Genomic DNA, 23,992 nt, shown 5'->3' on the forward strand with positions numbered 1-23,992 from the left:
ATCACGCATAAGAATCACGCATCAGTGGATCTTGAAAGCAAATCCATGGATCCCAGGTTACAAACTCTGCCAAAGCTTCTCCTACTAAGAAAGAAGAGGGATGAGGCCATAGAAGTTAGGTCCATAATGCACTAGAATACAAGCTGTTGACTTAAAGCCTTTTCTCATTTTCTCTGGTTAACATTTTCTGGAAACTTGTTTCCATTACTTCTGAAAGGTAGTAACAGAAAGTGATTAACACAAGCTCTAGAGTCTTGACCATCTGGTTTCAAATTTTGCTTTAGTCATTTACTTGTATGATCTTGAGCATAACACTAACCTATAACTAAGGAGTTCAAAATAATCACCCTGAATTTAATTTTTTAACGGTAAGCTCCTTCAAGTTTCCAGTCTTATAATGACAATGGTATTTATCCCCAATAGTTATGCCTGTTTCTTCCTTCACAATTCCTTCATCCTTGTGGGGTTTTTAAAATATTTTTTATTTATTTATTTGTCAGAGAGAATGAGAGCACAAGCAGGGAGGAGCAGCAGGCAGAAGGAGAAGCAGGCTCCCTGGGAGCCCGATATGGGACTCGATCCCAGGACCCTGGGATCACGACCTGAGCCAAAGGCAGACACTTAACCAACTGAGCCACCCAGGCGTCCCTTCCTTCATCCTTGTTACCACACTTTAGATCTTTTCATGTCATGTGTGAATTATGAATCTCCTCTTAGCCCAGCCATTTTATACTCAATTGCACTTAGAATTAGTTTCCTTAAATGTTACTTTCTTTAGGTCACTGTCTTATCAAAATTCCAGGTTATCCCAATTACATTCCTAATCAGATTTGTATTTCTCAGATTGATGATATTCAAGTTCCTTACTCTCTAGTCATTTGTTTTCGTCCTTTTTAATGTAGTATTTGCTTCAAGCCTTCCGTTTCTATAATGATTTGCTAACTTCTATTTTAATGCTTTACAGTTGAAATAAATGGCACCATTTATTGATTGCTTACTCTATTGTGGGCACCCTGCTAAAATGCCTTTATGTATCTTTTTACCATATCCTCATAACAAATCTGAAAGGTTGGAGGTATTCACCATATTACAGATGAGCATAAATTGCTCAGATTCACAAAGCTAGTAAATGACAGACTGTGTATTCAAACCAGGATCTTTCTGACTCCAAGGCCCATGAGCTTAATATACTACACCGACTTCCAACCAAGCTCTAAAAGAATGTGGGTGACTTAGGGCTGGTGGCCAAACTAGAATATGGGTCTCCAGACCACACACAAGTTAACCAACTTTGTTATGTTAGCTCATAGGCAAGTCTAAATACTTGTGTGTTATAAATCTGGGCATGTTACTTTACATAGGTCCTGCGCACAAGTAGCTCATTCTAGCAAGAAACAGATGAATATAGAATGTGAGAAGTGCTATCATAACAGATGGGGGAGCAATTAATTTGGCTTAGACTTAAAATGGGTTTTAGATAGATGGAGCATGTTAGTGAGAGAAGACATTCCTGACTGAGCAAACAATGTAAAGGCAGTTACAGGGGAGACACTGCACTGTGGATTTAAGGAGCAGAATAATCTGGTATGACTGGGCAGGTTAAATAAGAGTGAAGAAAGGGTATCTGGAAATAAGGCTAGGTACAAGTTGTGAAAGCTAGCAGTCACTGATTCTCAGAGATGGGGGATATTTTTAACTCCAATTAATTGTCTGGGGACATTTAAGTTGTTTACTTTAGAAGCTCTGATTTATTAGATGTTAAGCACTGATAAAAAATCTAGAGAAACATTGTTTAGTAGACCAAAAAGATTAAGCATTGAAGTTTACAAAAAGCAAAACTCAGTTGCTAACGATAAACTGGCAGCCCATCCCTCCCCATATTGAGAAACAGAAAATAACATGGGAAATAGAGAATATGGATCAGATTTGAATATGGATCAGATTTAAAGTCAGAAAGACTTCCTCATATAAACACTAAGCTGTTGTGATCTACTGACTTAATGGTTAAACTAGGTTTATAAAACAAGAACTGACAATACATGCTAAATTGCCCTGCCAAAGGCAAAACCTCAGAATATTTGAGAGTGGTAGTTTCCGAAATGTTCATGTCAGTAACAACCTGACATCATCTACCTTTGTACTTTCAGTTTCTCTTAATAAGCATGGTTTTAGTACTGCAAAATGCTTATCAGTCACATGAAGGCATTTCAGTACTTCTGCACCTTATGAAACATTTCTTTCTAATCAGTTTACTTTCAAACAAAGGGCCACATACAGGTTAAAGTTCTCCTGTCTTCTTCCTTTGAGGATTAGCACTTTTTCCAGCCGAAGTTCATTAAAAATTCTTTATTTAGTATATTCTCTCATCCAGAGAATAAACTTTATAAACATAGGTTATTTTAAAATATTGTAGGAGATTTTTGATAGGTAATTTGATTAGTAGAATTATGAACACAAAAAGGGAAAAGGATTACCAGAAATAAGACATTATTTCTAACAAAGCTTCAGGAAAATCTTGATTATTACAACCCTTTGTATCTTACAAATTTTGCATATATGGTTTTAGCTCTTCAGAGCCCTCTACCAGTAAGGCACATGCAATAGTAAAAAATTTGCTACTGCAGCCTTGGGGGAACATCTCTTAGTGTGTTGGTGCTTCTCTGACAAAATATACTTTTAATCAAGACAGTCACATATTTATGTACATTCTAAATTCCAAGTATACACACTGCGATTGAACTGATGGACTAAAATAAAATCATAAATCCTAGATTAACCATAGTAGCCTCTCACAAACTATATTTCATAAAAATATGAAATGTTAACACAGGTGGAATGGCAACTGACTTTATGAAAGTTCATACACTGAAACTAAACATGAAATTTCAAGCTGTGATACGGAGTGATTCTGTGACCAAGCAGCATCCCCTCATTGTATAAATAACAATGAGCTACTGTTTTTCTTAAAGCCAGACTAACGGAGGTTTTGATGATCAACACTGTCCTTTACCCTTATCCATGACTCAAAATGGAGGACTTTTACTGTCCCTTGATTTTTTAGCTTGCTTAAGACGAGCCCTGGAAAGGGAAAAGATCATTGAAATATCTGCGGGAGTATCATTTCCCTACTGCAGATAATCCTTGACAACAACAGGACCCTTTGATTCAGCCAGATTGCAAGAGATTCCATGTCAGTGTCCTGTAAGGTTCCCGTGCTCCTGGAGAACATCATGCAAACTTCTTCTTAGTGGCTGTGAACCTCTCCATGTACTAAAAATCATAAAAGAAGAATATGTGGTATTTTGGCACAAGCAAATATTAGCCTATTTTTTTTATTAGGATTTTGTGATTTTTTTTTTCATTTAGATTTTTATTGGATATGGTCTTTTTCATTTCCTTAAAAATCGACCTATTCTAAATGCAAATTTAAAGCACATAGCTTTGGGGTTTTTCCCCTTATATTTTAATAAGACACCCATCAAAAGACAAAATGCTTTACAATAAGCTACCTGGAGGAAAAGTTACCTTGGCACAATACCATCTGGTTAATTTTTAGAATCCACCTCCAAAATGGGGACCAAATCCTGTTGACATAAACAGGATTATGCATACATCCTGTAGCTATAAATGTTTATGTGGGTTACTTCACCATTATCTCTGGAACAATGATGAAGTACACTAATACATACCTTATCATATCCTTCCAGTTCTCGAAGTTTCTTTATTTCAAAAAGGTTGCCTTCCACAGCAAGCAGACAGATCTGGGAATCACTGAGAATGCTCTGTGGAAGCATGCTGAGCTCAAGACAGTTCTCTTCCAGGCGAAGAACTTTAAGGCGAGGACAGCAAGATATCTTTACTGAGATCTGAGATATCTATTGAACAACAAAAAAGAATCATAGGAAAAAGTAAAAGCACTACTATAATGTTTTTTGTGTGTGTGTGTGTTTTTTTTTTTTTTTTGCTAAATTAAAACAAAAACTTGACCATTTGTCCTAGTTCTTTCTTTTACCGCCTCCATTTTCTCACCACCTACCCATTTCCAAAGCCTATGCTATCTAGCTTCTGTTACTCCTCCACTTTTTGGAAAAAGATGCTGTTTGAAGGTTACTGGTGGCTTTTTAGAAACAAAAGTGTCCTAATAAAAGCACTGTTCATTACAGAAAATTTGAGCATCACATAGGTTTAAAGAAAAAAGTTACCTCTAATCTACCACCATAAACATTTTGGTGCATTTACATTTACTGCCAATCTTTTATGTGTACATAGATGCTGACCGCTATACTGCCAAAGTCAAGGATTCACTGTCCTCATTCCCTATTGGATTTGACTATCATCTACCACTTTTTTGAAACTCCTTGTACCTAAATATTGGACTTTTCTTCTTTTGAATTATTGCTGATTTTTGGCTCCCCCGCCCCCTTGTTCCTATGGACATTTTCAAGCAGCAGTCTCTAATATTGGATCTTCTTTCTAAACTTCCTCCTAAAAAGCTCATCCTTTCTTAAAGCTATCAGTTCTGTTAAGACCTGAAAATCTGTATCTATATTCATATCTACTCATGTCTATTCCACTCCCATGTCTCCAATTTTTAATAAAACATTTCTGTTGGGATGAGTCACCATCATAATTGACTCAGCTTGTCCACTCAGTAGCACCACTCTTTTAGGCCCTTGAACAATTATCTTTGATTCATTCACTTCTTTTGCCCTTTAAATGCTCCAAGTCACCAGATTATATTTACTCTACCTGGTATCATTTCAGACCATCACCTGGGAACTTGTTAGAAATATAAATTCTCAGGGGCGCCTGGGTGGCTCAGTCGGTTCAGTGTCCGACTTTTGATTTCGGCTCCGGTCATGATCTTAGGGTTGTGATATGGAGCCCCACCTTGGACTCCACCTTCATCCAGGAGTCTTCTTGAGATCCTCTCCCTCTGCCCCTCCCCATGCTTCTGTGTGCATGCGCTCTCTCTAAAATAAAAATCTTTTAATTTTTTTTTAAAGATTTTATTTGTCAGAGAGAGCACTCATGTGCACAAGCAGGGGGAGGGACAGGCAGAGGGAGAAGCAGGCTCCACTGAGCAAGGAGCCCGATGGGGGACTTGATCCCAGGGCCCTTGGGATCATGACCTGAGCGGAAGGCAGACCCTTAAGAAACTGAGCCACCCAGGCATCCCAATAAAAACCTTAAAAAATGTAAATTCTCCCCCTGAACCAAATAATACATTATATGTTAATAAAAAAATTTTAGGGGCACCTGAGTGGCTCAGTTGGTTAAGCGTCTGCCTTCAGCTCAGGTCATGATCCCAGGGCCCTGGGATTGAGCCCCACATTAGGCTCACTGCTCAGCGGAGAGCCTGCTTCTCCCTCTCCCTCTGCCTGCCACTCTGACTATCTGTGCTCTCTCTCTATCTCTCTGTCAAATAAATAAAATCTTTAAAAAATAATAAAAATTAAAAAATAATAAAAAATAAAAAAATTTCAAAAAAAGTAAATTCTCAGACCCCACTCCAGACCTACTCAATCGCAAACACGGAGGGTAGGGGCCCAGTGATCTCTTCACAAGCTCTTCTGGTTAATGTGGTCCACACTAAAATCAGAACCAGTGATTATAGGGCAGCAGCCTAGGCGAATGGGGTGAGTGTGCAGCTAGTATTTCTTGAACAATGTTTTCCCAGAAGTTTTTTTCAAATATTCACATTTTTTTTTCCCCAAAAGCTCAACATACAAGAATATCCACTTTCACGGAAAAGGTGAGGCAATCTACTCAAAGACAGACTGAATTTTATCATAATGTAAGATTACTACAATCTAGAACAGTTTTATACAATAAAACTTGGCAGTGATTGAAATCTATATCTTTGTGGTTCAATATGGTTGCCACATCCGGCTTTTGAGCACTTGAAATATAGCTAGTGGCAACAGAGGAACTTAATTTTTAAATCTAATTTATTATTATTTTTTAAGATTTTATTTATTAAATGAATTTTAACAGCCATATGTGGCTATTGTATTGGACCGTGCAAATCTAGAACTGTAGGCACTAAAAAATTAAAGGCCACCTAGTCTCACTATGTTTAATGTTTCATCATTTAAGCCTTATGTCTAGACCAAGGATTATTTCTCCAGTCAGATACATATTAACCAGAGCTTCCAAAGTAATGGAAACAAATTTCAAATATTTCAATTAAAGCTGTCCAACAATGAAATGGGCCAGAAAGCCTGTCAGTTATGAATTTTCAGTATAAGCAGGACACACTTGACAAAGATGTCAAAAAAGGGACAATGAATTATCTCTTGTCCAACTCCAAGAACCTATGAGTTAAAGCCTCTTTTCCACTCCACCCGACATAGCTCCTTGCTAGGTGATTAGAGACATATTCTCCAAGATTTGTGAGACAGTTTAACTTTTGAAATTATCTCACCCCATTACACATCCCACTCTCCTAAAAACACCTATGCAACACACAAACACGCAGTGTCTCAACTAATTCCATAGCACTTTTAGCTTTGAAATTAGTCCAGCCCATGGACTATACTGCTCATCTAGCCTGATACCCAGCTCCATGACTACAGTTTAGAAAAGAATGGATTAAACAGGAGACTGTAAATCCACATGATGTAGGAAAAAAACCCTTAAGCTCTAGACCTGGTTCTGGTTGAGATTGAGTTCGATGACCTGCAGCTCCCCCACTGTGTCAGGTATGCTCCGAATCTGGTTCTTGGAGAGATCCACCACATCCAAGTGCCGTAGGCTACAGAGCTGTGGTGGTAGTGCTCGTAGCTGGTTCCCAGAGAGGCTCAGGGTCTTGAGGGCTGCCAGTTGCCCAAAGGTAGATGGTAACTCTCTCAAGTGATTGTTGTTTAGGCTTAGCATCTCTAGTTTTTTCAGATTGCATAACTCCTCAGGAAGAATAGCTGGCAAAGAAAAAAATCAAAAACCTGAATCTGATACAGCTGAGACATACCTTAGACAAAGTTTAGAAAAACTGTATGGCCACCTTATATGCCTCCTACTGATAACACATAAAATTCCCACATGTGCCATTTTTAAGTATTGCATTTTACCAACATAGTCTTCAGAAAGTGAGGGTGCCATCAAAATACAGGAAAGTATTTATGTGTATATTGGGCTCCTTTTGTAAAAGGACCTCTGCAGAATCCGACAGCAATTTTGTGGCATTTGTTAGGCCCTCCCCATCCCATTCCATCCCCCTTTCTAAATTGGCAGCAAAATTAGCTCTGTTTACATTACATCCCAAAGATGGTCTTTCCTTTCAAGTCCAAATTAAGCCAGTACCAATCATTACACCACCAGAGGAGGCGGATAGATGTAATTACAAGAGATAGCTTCAAGGGCTCTGATACCCTCCTGCGTCTTGAGCTCTCAGTACGGTTTCATAACAACAACAAAAATCAGCTTGTAAGAGAAAACCACCCTTCTTAACAGCTGATCACTAGCAAAAGCTTCCCAGGCGCAAAAGCCATACTCAGTTTGTTGTTGTTCAAGGAGAGGCTCTTCAGCAGAGTGAACTTTCCTATAATCATAGGCGGTAGGCTCTCGATCTTGTTGTTGGACAGGTCGATGGTCCTTAGATTGCTGGTCAGCTTCTGCAACTCTGAGGGGAACTGGAGAAAGGGGTTCACAGCGCGGAGAATTCCTCACCGATTAACTTCACCACCCCCGCCGTCCCTCTCCCTTTAATTTCCCTGGTCGGTCCCCTCCCAGTCTCACCTCGGTCAGCCCACGGTCCTTAAGCTGAAAGACACCAGTTTTCTGCGCGGTTTCCACATGAGCGCGGAGGGCACTGTTTCCCATCCTAGGGCCGCGGCTCAGGTCCCTGCAGGAAGGAAGCGCAGCTGTCACCGCTCAGTCCAGGCATCCAGCCATCCCATCCGCCTCTCGGCTGGGTCTCGTGCCCAAGCTGTCACCTCCTGCCGACGCCCAGATCTTGAGGACCAACTAAAAGTCGCAAGGAAGAAAGGGAAGAACAACCAGACCACCAGGGCCAACAGCTTTTACAGCTGTTCCGAGGCCTGACGCCGCTGGAGCCTACGAACAATCAGGGAGCGCGGGACTCGTCTCCTACCCCTCAGCTCACAGCCGGCTAAGCAAGGCAAGAGCTGTGGCCCGCTCTCTCCCGGGATGCGCTCCCCGGGCTTCCTCCCGGGCTGAAACGCCCTGTGACGTCATCGATCCGCGCCGCGGGTTCTCCGTACTTTACACTCACTTTTCGCGCCAGCCCGGGAGGTGGGTCCCAGCCATGGCTGCTGCGAACCCTTGGGATCCCGCGTCCGCGCCAAGTGCTGCCGGGCTGCTGCTGGACCATTTTGTAGCTTCGGGGATGGTCACTCAGGTGCGTGGGCGGCGATGGCGTCATTAAGGGGGTGCCGGCGGTGGCGACAGAAGATGGCTGTGAGGTGGTGGTGCTGGGTGGGGGCTGTGCCGGAGTAGAGGCAGGTGGAGGCCCTTCCAGGCAACAGTAGCGACGGTTCTGCAGTGGTTGTGCCAAAGCGGGCCTCTGAGCAGACGAGTTTCAGGTGTCTGCGGGCGAGTTATCCTGGGTCAGTTCATGAGAGATAATAAAGATCAGTCTTCCCCCCGCTTTTTTCTCACCCAGTGATACCGCCTGTATATTGTAATGCGTGCGGGGTTGGGAAATACGGGTAAGTGTTAACACACAAACGTTGCCAAACAACGCTTGTTTGTGTGAGGTATTGAAGCATATTTGGGGCGGGAGACGCTGGGTACAGGAGAGCGTCAGGGGAAGCATGCAACTTTAAAGGCAAAAAATAAAGAAATTTTTTAAAATGTTGAGAAAGACCCGAAAGACCTTGGAACGTGAATGCAGGAGGGGAGTAATTATCAGAGAAGAGGCAGATTAGTCCCAGCGGTTGTAGTTTTAGGAGAGATTAAAGATATGAGGGAATAATGGAATCCAAGTGACAAGGGAATGGGGAAAGTGAGATGGAGGGAAAGAAATTTTGAGATAACGAGCAAGTTGAGGATTTTCGCTAAAAAGGAAACGGAGAAGTAGAAAGGTAAAATCATACGGAGAGATTAGCTGTATGAACATGATGGAAGATTTATGGAAAATACATAACTTTGTATACTTAGAAGAGTCATTAGAGAATTGCACCTTACACTTTTCTTTTTTTACAGATTTATTTATTTATAAAAGAGAAAGAGGGTGGGGAGGGGCAGAGGGAAAGAATCTCAAGCAGACTCCTTGCTCAGCTGAGCAGGGGGTGGGGCTCCATACCAGGACCTTGAGATTAGGACCTGAGCCGAAATCAAGAGTGGGAGGCTTAACCCAGGGAGCCACCCAGGCGCTCCTACTGTACACTGTTTTTTGTTTAAAGATTTTATTTATTTGACAGAGAGAGACACAGCGAGAGAGGGAACACAAGCAGGGGGAGTGGGAGAGGGAGAAGCAGGCTTCCCGCGGAGCAGGGAGCCCGATGCGGGGCTCTATCCCAGGACCCTGGGACCATGACCCGAGCCGAAGGCAGACGCCCAACAACTGAGCCACCTAGGCGCCCCTACTGTACACTATTTTTAAGATGAAGAAAGTAAAGGGGCGCCTGGGTGGCTCCGTTGATTAAGCCTCCGACTCTTGACTCTTGATTTTGGCCCAGGGCCCTGGCATGGAGCCCCACCTGGGGTTCCGCGCTTAGCAGGGAGTCTACCATTCTCCTTTCCCTCTCTGCCCCTCCTGCTCACTTGCGCGCGCGCTCTCTCTCTCTCTCAAATAAATAAATAATTTTTTTTTTTAAATGGAACTAAGGCGTAAGGGGACCAAGAAATTTTTTTTTTTGAGAGTGAGAGAAAGAAAGAGATCACGAGTGGGGAGAAGGGGCAGAGACAGAGGGAGAAGCAGGCTTCCCGCCGAGCAGGGAGCCTGATGTGGGGCTTGATCCCAGGACCCCGGGATCATGACTTGAGCTGAAGGCAGACTCTTAAGAGACTGAGCCACCCAGGCGCCCCGAGACCAAGAAATTTACCCAAGGTCACTCAACCAGTGAAATAGATCACAGAGCGCTCCCTTTTCTGACACATTGTATCATCTCTAAGATGAACTGTGGTAGATGATACTATGACACTATCTTGAGAGTTTAAACTTCTGATGAAGAATTCTTGTAGATTAGTCGAGGTTCTAGTAACCAGAATTTAAGGATTTTGGGGGAGGGGTACAGATGAATGCATTGGAAAATAGGCAAAACATAACTACAGCACTCCCTCAGTTCTCACCTTCTCTTATGTGTTTTCTTCCTACCAAATCACCTGGTAGTCTCACTGCATTGTTTAGTTCTGTAACAAAGTAATTTGGTAAACTCATACTGTAAGACATTTGGGACTTATCCCTCTAGAGTGTATTGGTTTGAGAAATAAACACCTAAGAGAATTTTGACATTGACAAGTCAGCTGTTTGTTGGGGTAGAAGTTGTTTTGAAGAGGCTCTTCCTAGTGTCCAACTGGCATTAATTAGACAGTTACCTGTTTTGCCTCAGGTAAAATCTGCCAATCCATAGCTCTTTAAGACCATCTTACAATCTTACTACACAACTAGTCCCAATGAGGAAACTTCACAGATTTGTAGTATGATTTTACTTTAAGCAAACTTTACATATGAAAATCTATTCTTATTAGAAGGATTTAGCATTGGTTCTTTCAAAATAATGTTATATGATCTCTTTAGTCTATCCCTTAAGTGCACATCATCCCATTTGCATTAAAAAATCAAGTGATGCTTAAAATTGTGATATGATGCAACTCTTCCAGAAAATATAGCTTGTTTGAGTTTTATTTTGTTTTGATCTATATCCATTAAGGAATGATTTAGTGAAAGAAAGTTATAGGTAACTCTCTGTAGGATAAATGGGGTATTTGTTTTTGTTTATGCCGTAGGATTGCTTTTTTTGTAAAAGATTTTATTTGTTTATTTGACAGAGAGAGAGAGAGAGAACACAAGCAGGGGGAGTGGGAGAGGGAGAAGCAGGCTTCCCGCGGAGCAGGGAGCCCCATGCGGGGCTCCATCCCAGGACTCTGGGATCATGACCTGAGCTGAAGGCAGACGCTTAACGACTGAGCCACCCAGGTGCCCTTGATTGCCCTAGGACTGCTTTATTGGCCTTACATCCTAGCTATTTTTCTGGCAAGCTTTAGTGAGTCATGATAGCTCAATCAAATACACATATACATACACTATGTAGAGATATATATAGACATATATATATAGTTTACATATTTATATGTATGTTTATACATCTATATATATAAATCTTATTTTCTCAGTGTGTCCTGCCCACCTCTATATCCCCTCCCCCATTTTAAAGCCTCTGCTTTTAATTTCTCTGCTATACGTCTCCCTTTTAATGTCCCTCAGCTAGAATTCAGTATGAAGTAGAAAGGACAAAAAAGAAGAAAGGATGCCCAAAGACACAAGTTTATACATATATATTTTTTGTACACAGTGTTATCAGGATTTTTATATTATACATAAAAGTCTTGGATTTCAGCTTCTTGTGCCTAGCAACAGAATGAACAGAAATACCTTAAACAGACTCCCTTTTCAGGATCCTTTCATTTTCAGTGTCCCTTTACCCTACTGGCATGTAAAGTATATAATATATAATAGCAGTAGTCAACAGTAAAAACTTTTCTATATTCCCCAATCCTTGCTTTTTTTTTTTTTTTTTTAAGATATAAGGCTAAGTCACAATCCTCAAGTAGTTAGAATTTCTATTTATTAGAGAAATTTGGCTACTCTTTCTTTCGTCTCTCCTTTTGGCTCTCCCTTGAACATTGTTATTTTCCATTGGTTTCTCTTACATGTTCTTGGCTAAGCTCCATTACCCTGCTGTTGAACCCAACAGTTTACTAGTTTCCATGTGTGTAGTTAAGATTAGCATATACACAAGGAGGGATGAAGAGATACCAGAGAATGAGTAAGTTACAATGAGAAATGGGAGATGTTTTACTTTTTATTTACCTTCTACCTAAGAGCAGAAAAGAAGAGTGAAAGAGTTATGCTATGATGGAAATTCAGTAGATTAGATTCATCCTCATTTCAGCCATGATATATATTTATAGAATAAAATTAAACTAATACTTTGCTCCCCCAGACCTCAATTTTGCCATCAGTAAAGTATCTTGTGTTATCTTCCTCATTGCGTGGCGTATCTTTCTGTCCAGTCACTAGGGATCCTCAGAGTCAATATTTTTTTTTTTTAAGATTTTATTTATTTGATATATTGAGAGCACAAGCAGGGGGAGTGGCAGGCAGAGGGAGAAGCAGGCTCCCCACTGAGCAAGGAGCCCGATGGCGGGACTCGATCCCAGGACCCTGGGATCATGACCTGAGCCGAAGGCAGACACTTAACCAACTGAGTCACCCAGGTGTCCCCTCAGAGTCAATATTGACCTGACTTTATCCCTAGTACCCCATATCAACCAGGATTTATCCGTTTCATCTCTCCAGGGATTCACATCTCTGCCTTCCTTTTCCTTTTTTAACTGCTACTGACCTAGTCCACATTCTCATCTTCTCACCTGGAATGCTGTAGTAGCCACTTGTCTAAATATTCAACCTCCAGTCCTATCTCTCACCTAGTATTTTTGTTTGTTTTATGTTGTTGGCTAGTTACCAGAGTGATGGGTTTTTTTGTTTGTTTTTTTTAATAGATTTTATTTATTTGAGAGAGAGAGCGCATGAGCAGAGTAAAGGGCAGAGGGAGAAGCAGACTCCCTGTTGAGCAGGGAGCCCGATGGGAGGCTTGATCTGATGTGGGGCTCGATCCCAGGACTCCAGGATCATGACCTGAGCCGAAGGCAGGTGCTTAATGACTGAGCCACCCAGGCACCCCAGTGGCGAGTTTTTTTGGTGGTAAAATGCTCATAAAATTTACCATTTTAACCATCTTAAATTTAGTGTACAATTCAGTGGCATGAAGTACAGTCACAATGTTGTGAAACTATTTTCAAAACTTTATCCCCAGGGAAAACCCCATACTCATTAAGTAGTCACTCCCTATTCCTTACTGTCCCCCCCAGCCTCATTAGTTTTATTTTCCATACTATCCCCATTTACATTTCTAAAATATGTATTATATATGATCATGTTACTTCTTCACCAGGAAACCTTGAATTACTCTCATTTCCTGCATTATAATTGCTTGTCACAGCTATCAAGATCTGCCACGATTATGTAGGAAACTGTGTTTTCAGATTCATCTTCCCCTCCTTTTCACATATATGTTAGTACTAGAATACCTTTTCCTTCCCATCCATTCTTCAATCTTCGATTGTCTTACTCAGTAAATTCTTATAAAATTGGTTTTCTTTGGTCAGCAAATTTTTGCTATTAAGGACCAGAGGGTGAGTATCTGAGGCTTTTAGGTCAATATGGTTTCATCTAGTCTATTGTAGTATGAAAGAAGCCAGAGATAATAAGTAAATGAATGGGAGCAGTTGAGTTTATTCTGGATCCTGAAATTTGAATTTCATGTTGTTTTCATGTGTCATAAAACACTTTTTCTTTTTTACCCAGCATTAAAAAATATAAAAACCATTCTTAGCTTATGGGCTGTACAGAAACAGGCAGTGGGCTGCATTTAGTTCATGGACTATCATTTCCCAACCCTTTGCCTATAAGATCTCTAAAGATCTCTAAATGTGCTAATATTCTTGAAAAAAAGAAGAGGATACAGAAAATTATGGATTAAGCCAGGGGATGAATAATATTCTTATTCTGAAGTAACCTGCAATTTAAGGAGGCAATATATGCAAGCAATATTTTGCATGGAATTAAAGGATAAAAAGGAGCGGGTAAGCTTTTTAGAAGAATAATTCCACCTGGACAAAACATTCCTTTAAGAGAGTGAGTATGTGAAAAGAGACAGTATGAATGAGTTATAGCCAATAGAGGTCATTTAATGAATCAGATAAATGATTCCATGGTGGGAAAGTATTTGATTTTAGCCCCAGGAAGGTCAGAAACCAGGTTTTGTTGATTTGTGTAGAGGTAATTCTCCAACAACCTCAAGCTTATCCTTCTTAACCTTAGCCTTCTCTGATAGCTGTCACTAATTCAGATGTATTGTGCATAGTACTTTAGGAAATAGGCAAAGTGATTAAGTCTTGTTTTTCTAATTTTTAAATATTTGGCCAAAGGATTTGTGATAGTGAATATTTAGTGCCTTTTTTTTTTTTAAGAACATAATTATTATTTTTTTTTTTAAAGATTTATTTAGGGGCGCCTGGATGGCTCAGTCAGTTAAGTGTCTGCTTTCAGCTGGGGTCATGATCCTAGTGTCCTGGGATCGAGCCCCCTATTGGGCTCCCTGCACTCTGTCTCTCTCTCTCATAAATAAATAAAATCTTAAAAAAAAAAAAAAGATTATTTATTTTAAAATGAGAGAGCATGTGCAGGCTGAGGGGCAGAGGGGGAGGGAGAGGAAGAGGGAAAGAATCCCAGGCAGACTCCACGATGAGCACAGAGGATAATGCCAGGCTCAATCTGAGGACCCCAAGATCACTACCTGAGGCAAAACCAAGAGTCCGACGCTTAACCCACTGATCTACTCAGGTACTACCCAGACAGTGAATATTTTAAAAACAGGAAATATGGGGCGCCTGGGTGGCTCAGTCGTTAGGTGTCTGCCTTTGGCTCAGGTCATGGTCTCAGGGTCCTGGGATCGAGCCCCGCGTTGGGCTCCCCACTTGGTGGGAGGCCTGCTTCTCCCTCTCCCACTCCCCCTGCTTGTGTTCCCTCTCTCACTGTGTCTCTCTCTGTCAAATAAATAAATAAAATCTTTAAAAAAAAAACCCAAAACATAAATATACATTGCTACTGTTAAGCTCTGTACATCATTTTTCAAGGGCAGTGTTGGACATAATAAATCCTCATGTTTTAAGCCCATGGGTATGCTATTCCAATGCACACAGAAACTTTTTGTGACACACTGCTGCTTTCTCTGTTCATTTACCAATAGGAGATGTTAAATATATCCAAGAAATCAGCTTCTTACTTTGCGAACTTCTCTAGACTACAGCAGATCACAGATATTCAAGCTGAAATCTACCAGGTAAATTATGTTGGACTTTTTACTTTCTATTTCTAGTACAGGAAAAAAAATTGATTCCAGCAGCAGTTCTCTTGCACTTAGAACATTGTCTAGCACATAGCTGGATAAGTTTTTACTTATTTGTAGTAATAGTCATAGTAGTAGTTAGTAGTAGTAGCAGTAGCAGCAATAGGGCTTGAACACCAAAATGAAAATCTTCAATAAATCCCCTGGGCTCTCATAACGAATCCTCCTCTCTCCCCGCCTCAATATTCATGGGTTAAAGACTATGCCTTTTTTACTAAAGTTTAAGCCTTCAGGCAGCATTCTACGTGAGCTGAGTGTTATTTTTCTTCTTAATGTAGAAAAACCTGGAAATTGAACTTTTAAGACTAGAAAAAGATACAGCAGATGTTGTTCATCCTTCCTTTTTGGGTAAGTAATTGGATGAAATGGGTAATCATTGAAATTTCAACTTTTTCTTGGATTACCTTAATCATACATTATGATATATCGTAATTTTTTCAGGTATTGCCCCAAAGCTAATAAAGTGTTCTATTCTGTGCTCAAATAGAAGTCCTGTTGGTTTGACTAGTGCAAATAGCATGAAAAGTGACCCAGGTAGGAGCTCCTCCAATTCAGGAAAGCTTGAAGACAAAAGCTGAGGAACTTTCCAGATTAAAGGAGACTAGAGGGACTCAACAGCCAAAGCACAATGTGGTCATGGATTGAATACTTGATTACAGATTTATTTTACTATAAGGGATGTTATTGAGTTACTTGGTCGTATGTCAATATGGACTGTATTAAATACTGGTAGTATTGTACCATTGTTAAATTTTCTGAATTTGATACTTATAGTTACATAAGAGAATGTTCCTATGTGGGGAAATACATGCTGAAGTTTTAGGGGTAGAAGTTCATGGTATCTACAACTTACTCTCAAATGGGTCAGCAAAAATACATGTATTGAGTATGTGGGAAAAAAAAATGTAGCTAAATGTTAACAGTTGGTGAGTCTAGGTGAAATGTATGTGGGAGTTGAATGAAACTTTTCTGTAAGTTTGAAATTTTTCAAAATAAAAATTTAAAAGAAGAGTCAGTTGGCAGCCATTAACTGAATTCTAGGCAAAATATTGAAATAATCAGAAATAGCTTGTAAGACATGTTTATTTTTTAATTTCACGTAGAATGTTAGAGGCAGAGATGAGAAAAGAGATTTTATGTGAAGAATACGGCTATGGCGATAAAAACTGGATTAGGGGGCGCCTGGGTGCCCAGTCGTTAAGCGTCTGCCTTCGGCTCGGGTCATGATCCCAGGGTCCTGGGGTCGAGCCCCGAGTCGGTCTCCCTGCTCGGCGAGGAGCCTGCTTCTCCCCCCACTTGTGTTCCCTCTCTCGCTTGTCTCTCTCTGTCAAATAAATAAATAAAATCTTTTAAAAAATAAAAACTGAACTAGGAGTAGAGTTGAATAATGTAGACAAAGAATTTAGCACTGGATTTGGTGTCAGCAAGCAAAGTAAGAGAAAAATCATTGAAAGCAAAGTGGTTTGATATTAAAGATAGCAAAGGAGATATTTAGGAGGGAAATGGATTAATTTTTGACACTGATAGTGTCATACCCAAGCAAAAAATAATTAGTGATTTTGAAACTTGTCATATTGCTAAATTTTGAAACTTATCATATTGCTAACTATGATTACTGTTTTTGGTTTGTATAGCTCAAAAGTGTCATACTCTGCAAAGCATGAATAATCATTTGGAAGCAGTGCTAAAAGAGAAGAGGTCCCTCAGGCAAAGACTGTTGAAACCCATGTGCCAGGAAAACTTGCCTATTGAAGCTGTTTATCACAGGTTAAACAAAACAGTAGAAACTAATGGTTACACATATTTCCTGAGGGTATTTTTTGTTTAGACTAGTAGTTATTTCATAGTGTAATTCATTAAACAATATATTAGTGACTGTATCTGTTAACATTTTTAATGCTGATACATACAACCAGAAAGAAAATCTTTTGCATTTAAAGAGTTAAGCTGTGGTGAAGAAAAAGACATTCCTTTTGCCCAGTGTGTTTTGGGAATGATATAATGGCTTCAATGAAAGAAATTAGATCAATAACATATAGTAAGATGGGTAAAAATTATTTTTATTATGTATAGACCATTTTCTATGAAGTAAACTTGTGTTAATGTTGCCTATATGTAAAAATTCTCTTAGGGAGTGTAAGCAGGGAGAGATGAAAACCATGTCAGCTAAAGGAAAAAAAACCGAGTTGTGCTCTCATTTCTGCTGTTTGTGTGCCTCAAAACCTTGGGCAAATGATTGGTTTTAACCTCAGCCCCCCAATCCATAGAATGGGCATGCTTTCTGTTGCTCTTTTCCCCATACAAGTATTGCAAGTATAATAATAAACAATAGTAAAGAATCAAACATCTGGGGATCTGATTGCTAACTTTCTCCACCAGTGCCCCGCTCGCTGACCCTTAGCAAATCAGTACCTCTCTTAAGTGTCAGATTTGTTATCTTGTAGTAAAAGAATAAATGTAAAAATCCCATTCTTGTGGATATATTCAGTTATCTATTCAGTATAGTAAAATACCATTAATGTATATGTTATACATTATATATATCAGAAGAACTGAGTAATGATTTTAAAGCATTTTGCAAATGTGAAGATTCAAAGTGGTTTTAGGTGTAGGCAGTTTCAGTCAAGTACATTATCCTTATTATATTCACCTTTCATGGAGAATGAATAGATGGAAATGGAATGAGATTTAATCTAGGGAAATTACTTATATGAGAAAATGATTAACATTAAGTTTTGTCTAATATTAGGTTGGATACCAGATATGATTAGTGTTGTCTCTCTTTTTCTGTTTGGATGATGAATTAGTTTCTGCTTAAAGTGAAAGAAAATGACATTTTTATCACTGGTATTTCCATAAATGCAGAAAGGTTATTATTGGCTCCCTGGGTTGACTGTAATTCTCTTATCTGGTATTAAAAGTCCTAATTGAAAAGAAAAAAGAGAACACAAAGTAACTAAAAAAAATAGTTGACTTTTTTCTCCCTCTTTTAGCGACATGGTACATTTGCTGGAATTGGCAGTAACTTTCATTGAAAGATTAGAAAACCATCTTGAAACAATTAAAAATATCCCACATTTAGATGAAAATCTAAAGAAAATGGTGAGTATTAACAGTAGCATTTAAGTGTCTCAACTACTTCACATTACATTTGGCTGTCTTTAGTTCTTTTATACTAGAATCTCAAATGTGTGATCTCTTTGTTTAATTTTTTTTTTTTTTAAGAGAGGGAGAAGGCGGGAGGGGCAGAGAGAGAGAGAATCTTAAGCAGGCTCCACACCCAGTGCAGAGCATGATGGCAGGGTTTGATCTTACAACCCTGAGATTATGACCTGAGCCAAAATCAAGAGTTGGACACTTAACCGAGCCGCCCAGGTGCCCCTTTGTTTAACTTTTTGATGGTAAATATTCTAAATGAATTACTTTTTAAAATTAAGATGGCTTTTTTATAGCTTTTCTAGAAGTCATTTTATATTGTTTTATTCTAATGTTTAATAAATACATGTTCTCTTTATTGTTCAAGGGGTTATGCTATAGGTATCAGGAGAGATAAACAGATACGACTACTCCCTGCCCTCAAATTCTCAAGGTTTAGTGAGCTCTGAGATACTCTCTATTTTATAATATTTTTGTGCAATGGATATAGCAGAGAATTATAAAGAAGATGCTATCTGTTATGCAAAGAAAAGGGAGGGATTGCTTCTACTTTAGGGAAATTGGGAGTAGAATGGGGGTAAGAATACTTCAGTAAAGTTTTACGTAGAGGTTAGTAGTGAGCTGAATCTTGAAAAATCAGTGAAATTTGCATCAGAAAGAATAGTTTGGCCCAAAGCAGCAATGTGAGGAAAGACATGAAAATTAGCATTGGCCGTTTTGGGGAAGAGTGGTACTCCACTTTGGCCTCAGGTGATTCCTACACCCATTAAAGTTTGATAAACTGTAGGTTAGAGGACTAGGCAAATGAACCAAAGGCAGAGAAACTTGGAGAATAAATACAGGCATTCAGATAAAAGATTTAAAGCATAGGAAAACAAAAGATTATGTAAACTTTGAGATTTGGGATGTCAAATTTCTAGAATGTGTCTACTCTTTGGACAAGGGACACATCCAAAGTAATGAAGTAGCTAGCCTTGGTGACCTGAGGGTGAGTAGGATCAAGAAATCAAAAAGCTGATGACTGTTTTCTGACATGCCTTCCACAGAGAGTAAATCTTCAATCATTGCTGAATTGCAATTAAATCATAAATAAAAAAATAAAGTTTGAGATACTGAATGTACGTTCAGGTGGAGATATTCAATAGACAAATATGGGACTGAATTTTAGGAAGCAGGTAGGTTTTACAATATAGATTATGGGTCGTCATCTTTGAGACGATAATTGAAGACAAAGGAGAGGTAAACTCATAAATAAAAAGCATGTTCTGTAATAAGTGGGGAGAACACAATTTTAAGAAGCCTTTATATTAAGGGGCTAGAAAAGGTCAGGTGTGAACTTTTGGTATCATAACCATTTGCTATCATAACCATTTATGATATAATAATGATGTATTAATGACAGATGTAATTTCTCCTATTTTCCCCTTCTTTCAAACACTACAGAGCATGGCATTAGCAAAAATGGATATGTTGGTGACTGAAACAGAAGAACTGGCAGAGAATATACTCAAGTGGCGAGAACAACAAAAGGAAGTTTCCTCTTGTATCCCCAAAATACTAGCAGAAGAAAATTATCTTCATAAACATGATGTTATAATGCCTTCTTTACCTTTTACTTCTGAAGTTCATGTCCAAACTGTTAATGCCAAGTGATTGTCAACTGTTTGTTTTTGCCTAATTATATGTAGTCATGTGAAGTCTATTTCTAGCCAGTTGTAATACGGGCATTTAAAGGCTCTGCTGCTATTGAAGTACTAAGATTTCAAGTTCACTGAGACCAAATTGAGTTTTCCTTTGTTTTTCATATATTTTCATTCTTTTCAGTAAAACTCTTGAAAATCATTAACAGCTATGACAGTTTATTAACATGAATGCATTAGCCATATCTCAGACAGCAGACATAATAGTCTTTTTAAATGCTTGTTTCTGAATTAGAAGAGTCTTCTTGCAAGTGAAAGTATGTTGATTTTTCCTGTGGGATAGTTACTAAGTGTATGGAAAAGAGCAAACATAACAGGCCTGACTGCTATCCTTTGAAAGGCTTGCTTAAAAAGTTGGTCCTTGCCTGGCTTCTAGGAATTTAGATTTCAACAGGATTCCTTCCGCTATTACTGATGAATTGCTCACTATGCCTGAAGTGTTTGTATAATGTGGTTTGTGCTGAACACCTTTCCTTCTGGGAGTCTAGAATTTTGGTACATGTTAAACAGAAGATACCTATGTGGCTAGCCCATGATAATAACCCTGGGCACTGCATTTCTAATGAGCTTTCATGAAAGACATTTCACACATGTTACACCTTAGTTGCTGTGAGAATTAAGCATATCCTGTGTGACTTCACTAGCAGAGGACTCTGGAAGCTTGTGCTTGGATTCCCCTGGACTTTGTCCCTTGCACCTTTTCCTTTGCTGTTACTCTGTATGCTTTTGTTGTAATAAATCATAGTCATGGATACAGTGATATACTGAATCCTGTGAATCCTCAAAACATCAAACCTCAGGGTGGGGGTGGGGTGGTCTTCAAAACCCTGAGACATTAAGAAATTCCTGAGGGTGTTCACTGGCAGCCTTAAGGATAGGCAAAGAAGAAAGGTAGAACCAAGAACAGAAAAAGGTACGTTATAGTAAAACTTTTAGACATTTACCTTACAAAATGCTCAGATATTTTACCCGAGATTATTGTATATATAAAAGAGCAGTACATTGGGGCACCTGGGAGGGTCAGTCGTTTAAGCTTATGATCTCAGGGTCCTGGATTAAGCCCTGCATCAGGCTCCGTGCTCCCTCTCCTTCTGCCCCTCCCCTCTGTGCTCTCTCACACTCCCTCTCTCAAATAAATCTTTTTTTTTTTTTTTAAGATTTTGTATTTATTTATTTGACAGAGAGGGACACAACGAGAGAGGGAACACAAGCAGGGGGGAGTGGGAGAGGGAGAAGCAGGTTGCCCGCAGAGCAGGGAGCCCCACGCGGGGCTTGATCCCAGGACCCTGGGACCATGACCTGAGCCCAAGGCAGATGCTTAACGACTGAGCCACCCAGGCGCCCCATAAATTTTTTTTAAAAAGTGGTACAATAACAATTCCTAATACTAAGCCTCAGTATGTATTCATTTGTATCAGTACTGTAACTACCTCTGGTTATTTTCAGACTATTTTTATGCTGTTGCATTCTCTGTCACCAGGGTTCACCGATCCTTTTATTCATCACACTCCTTAACACAAGAAGACCTCAACACAGTGACTGAGTAAAGTAGTTGTTGATAAGGAAGCAAGATCATTGCCAAAAAACTGCCAGAACAACCAGGGATCATGTTTTGAAGTCTCCTTTGCTGACTTTTGTAAATTGGATATAGAAGACTGGCCATAATATCTTGAACATTACCTAATATTGTCTACTCATTTAAAGTTTTAGTTGTAGTTCATCAGAAATTTGTTCAAACCCAGCCTTGGTTTCAAACGTCGTAGGATGTTTTTTCTTCATGTGATTTCCTATATTTGTGTGTATATATATTTATATTTATATATATATCATGTCACAAAAATTGATATTCCTGGTTGTTTTTTGTCTAGTATATCTTTTTCAAAATAAAAAAACAAACCTGTAATTTGTAACTAAAATTTTCTGGCCCTTGTCTGAATCCTATGGGATAGATTCTCTATATAGCGTTGGCCATTAACGTATAGGCGCATAGGCCTTCAGGCTGTCTGACTCAAAAGCTTGAGGTGAGTTAAGACAGGTCTACATAGGGGTGCTGGGGTGGCTCAGTTGGTTGAGCATCTGACTCCTGATTTCATCTTGGGTCATGATCTCAGGTTCATGGGATTGAGCCCTGCCTCGGGCTCCACGCTCAGAGGGGAGTCTGCTTCTCTCCCTCTCTCTGCCCCTCCCCCAACCCCTCTTCCTCTCTCTCAAATCTTTAAAATAAAACAGACGGGTCTGCTTCAAAGAGAAAAGCTAATTTAGTACTACAGTAGTGTCGATAAGTGCTGATCAATTTTTATTACTACTTAGCTTTTAGATGTGGATACTAAAAAAACTCTGGAATGTCTAGGTGGGGGAAGGTCATCAAGAAGATGTGACTACCAGTTGATCTGTGAGCTAGACCCCAGCAGTTAGAAGCTCCTCACCCTCTCCCCTATCCTTGGAATGTGGGTTCTACTTGCTTTCCCCACTCCCCAAAGCTGCCCCAAGGACATAGCCTTGAGATAGCGATGTGCTGAGACCATCTGGATGGTATACATGACTGAACCCAGTTAAGGCCTCCACATACAAACTTCTAAGATTTGCTAGATGGATTTGGGGATCTACTCATCTTGTAGCTTCTCAAGACAACCCTCATAAAGTTCCCTTGCTTATTAAATCTGCCACCTACCAACTTGGAGGAGTCAGCCTCTTTCTTCAGTCTCATCCTGCCCAATAAATACAGGGGCCAATTTTAAGTTGCACCTGGAAAACTCCTGAGGAGTTTGTGAACCAACACTAAGAGGTATGTGAGATGTGTAAATTCATTTCCAGCATAATAATGATGCCACTCTGGGGCTCCTGGGTGGCTCAGTCAGTTAAGCATCTGACTCAATTTTGGCTTAGGTCATGATCTCAGGGTTGTGAGATCGAGCCCCGCATCAGGCTCTGCGCTGGCCATGGAGACTGCTTAAGATTCTCTCTCTCCCACTCCCTCTGCCCCTCCCCGCCACCTCCTCTCAAAAAAAAAAAAAAAAAAGTCACTGTGAAGAATATTCTGGAGGAATTGAGATGCTGCCTGGTTTTTCTAGCGTTTTTCTTATTTTCCTCCTTCCTTTGATCTATGACTATGTTCTTTCTAACTTCTTAAATATGAGTCTCAATTTCCTTTTCTCTAAATGGAGATAACAGTGCCTACTTCATGGATTCTTGGGAAGATTAAATAAGATAATACACGAATAACCATTCCTAGTACATAATAATAAGTGAAAGTCCTTGCTTTTAACCAAAAAGAAAGTCCTTAGTTTTAACCAAAGTAGAGTAGATGACTTTGGTAACTCCCATTTCCCTTTCCAGGCTATTCTTTTTATTCCTTCAGACACTGAATTAAACAAGCAAGAATTGGATATAGAACTTAGCTAAAGAGGCCTTTCTGGATTCCCTGAAATTTCATTCTTTTTATTCAGTCTCATTCTTTTGGATGTGGCTGTCCAGTTTTCCCAACACCATTTATTGAAGATACTGTCCTTTCCTTGTTATATATTCTTGGTTCCATGCAGTAATAGACTAATATGCATGGGTTTATTTCTGGGCTCTTTATACTCATGTGTCTTTTTATGCCAATACCATACAGTTTGGATTACTCTAACTGTAATACAGTTTGAAATTAGGGAGTGTGATTCCTCCAACTTTGTTCTTCTTTCTCAAGATTGCCTTGGCTATTCAGTGCCTTTTGTGGTTCCATATACATTTTAGAATTATTTCTTCTTTATCTGAAAAATACCGTTGGAATTTTGATAGGGGTGGCATTGAATCTATAGATTGCTTTGGGCAGTATGAACATTTTGACAATATTAATTCTTCAATCCATGAACATAATATCTTTCCATTTATTTGTGTCTTTGTCAATCTCTTTTATTAATGTCTTGTAGTTTTCAACTTCAAGTCTTTCATCTCCTTGGTTAAATATATTCCTAGGCATTTTATTCTTTTTGATGTAAT

The 23,992-nt window shown here is 39.4% G+C and overlaps 2 protein-coding genes across 4 annotated transcripts; one reads left to right on the forward strand and one right to left on the reverse strand.

The window, feature by feature from the left end:
• Nucleotides 1–1,703: 1,703 nt before the first annotated feature.
• On the reverse strand, nt 1,704–8,256 carry LRRC57 (leucine rich repeat containing 57). Of its 2 annotated transcripts, none has more exons than XM_021695477.2 (6): nt 8,234–8,256; nt 7,738–7,843; nt 7,493–7,631; nt 6,652–6,920; nt 3,690–3,875; nt 1,704–3,270 (listed from the first exon to the last, which is right to left on the reverse strand). In XM_021695477.2, exons 2-6 carry the CDS (start codon nt 7,819–7,821, stop codon nt 3,229–3,231), a joined length of 720 nt encoding a protein of 239 aa, XP_021551152.2. In that variant the 5' UTR covers nt 7,822–7,843; nt 8,234–8,256; the 3' UTR covers nt 1,704–3,228. The 2 variants fall into 2 exon arrangements, with proteins under 2 accessions (XP_021551152.2, XP_021551153.1); XM_021695478.2 differs by lacking the exon at nt 8,234–8,256 and adding an exon at nt 8,093–8,143.
• HAUS2 (HAUS augmin like complex subunit 2) lies at nt 8,245–21,023 on the forward strand. 2 transcript variants are annotated; one of them, XM_021695479.1, is made up of 6 exons: nt 8,245–8,359; nt 14,997–15,089; nt 15,434–15,503; nt 16,790–16,922; nt 18,149–18,257; nt 19,755–21,023. In XM_021695479.1, exons 1-6 carry the CDS (start codon nt 8,267–8,269, stop codon nt 19,962–19,964), a joined length of 708 nt encoding a protein of 235 aa, XP_021551154.1. In that variant the 5' UTR covers nt 8,245–8,266; the 3' UTR covers nt 19,965–21,023. The 2 variants fall into 2 exon arrangements, with proteins under 2 accessions (XP_021551154.1, XP_044773981.1); XM_044918046.1 differs by lacking the exon at nt 14,997–15,089.
• Nucleotides 21,024–23,992: the final 2,969 nt, after the last annotated feature.

Source organism: Neomonachus schauinslandi, chromosome 9, assembly GCF_002201575.2.
Source record: "Neomonachus schauinslandi chromosome 9, ASM220157v2, whole genome shotgun sequence".
NCBI lineage: Eukaryota > Metazoa > Chordata > Mammalia > Carnivora > Phocidae > Neomonachus > Neomonachus schauinslandi.

Bases quoted from the DNA above. Each gene is read 5' to 3' on its own strand.
- LRRC57 (XM_021695477.2), bottom strand. From the start codon at position 7,821: ATGGGAAACAGTGCCCTCCGCGCTCATGTGGAAACCGCGCAGAAAACT. The intron at 6,921-7,492 runs GTATGGCTTTTG...TTTCTTTGCCAG, and splicing joins CTTGAACAACAACAAACTGA to CTATTCTTCCTGAGGAGTTA. The intron at 3,271-3,689 runs GTATGTATTAGT...TATGATTTTTAG, and splicing joins AACTGGAAGGATATGATAAG to TACATGGAGAGGTTCACAGC.
- HAUS2 (XM_021695479.1), top strand. From the start codon at position 8,267: ATGGCTGCTGCGAACCCTTGGGATCCCGCGTCCGCGCCAAGTGCTGCC. The intron at 15,090-15,433 runs GTAAATTATGTT...TTCTTAATGTAG, and splicing joins TTCAAGCTGAAATCTACCAG to AAAAACCTGGAAATTGAACT. The intron at 18,258-19,754 runs GTGAGTATTAAC...CAAACACTACAG, and splicing joins ATGAAAATCTAAAGAAAATG to AGCATGGCATTAGCAAAAAT.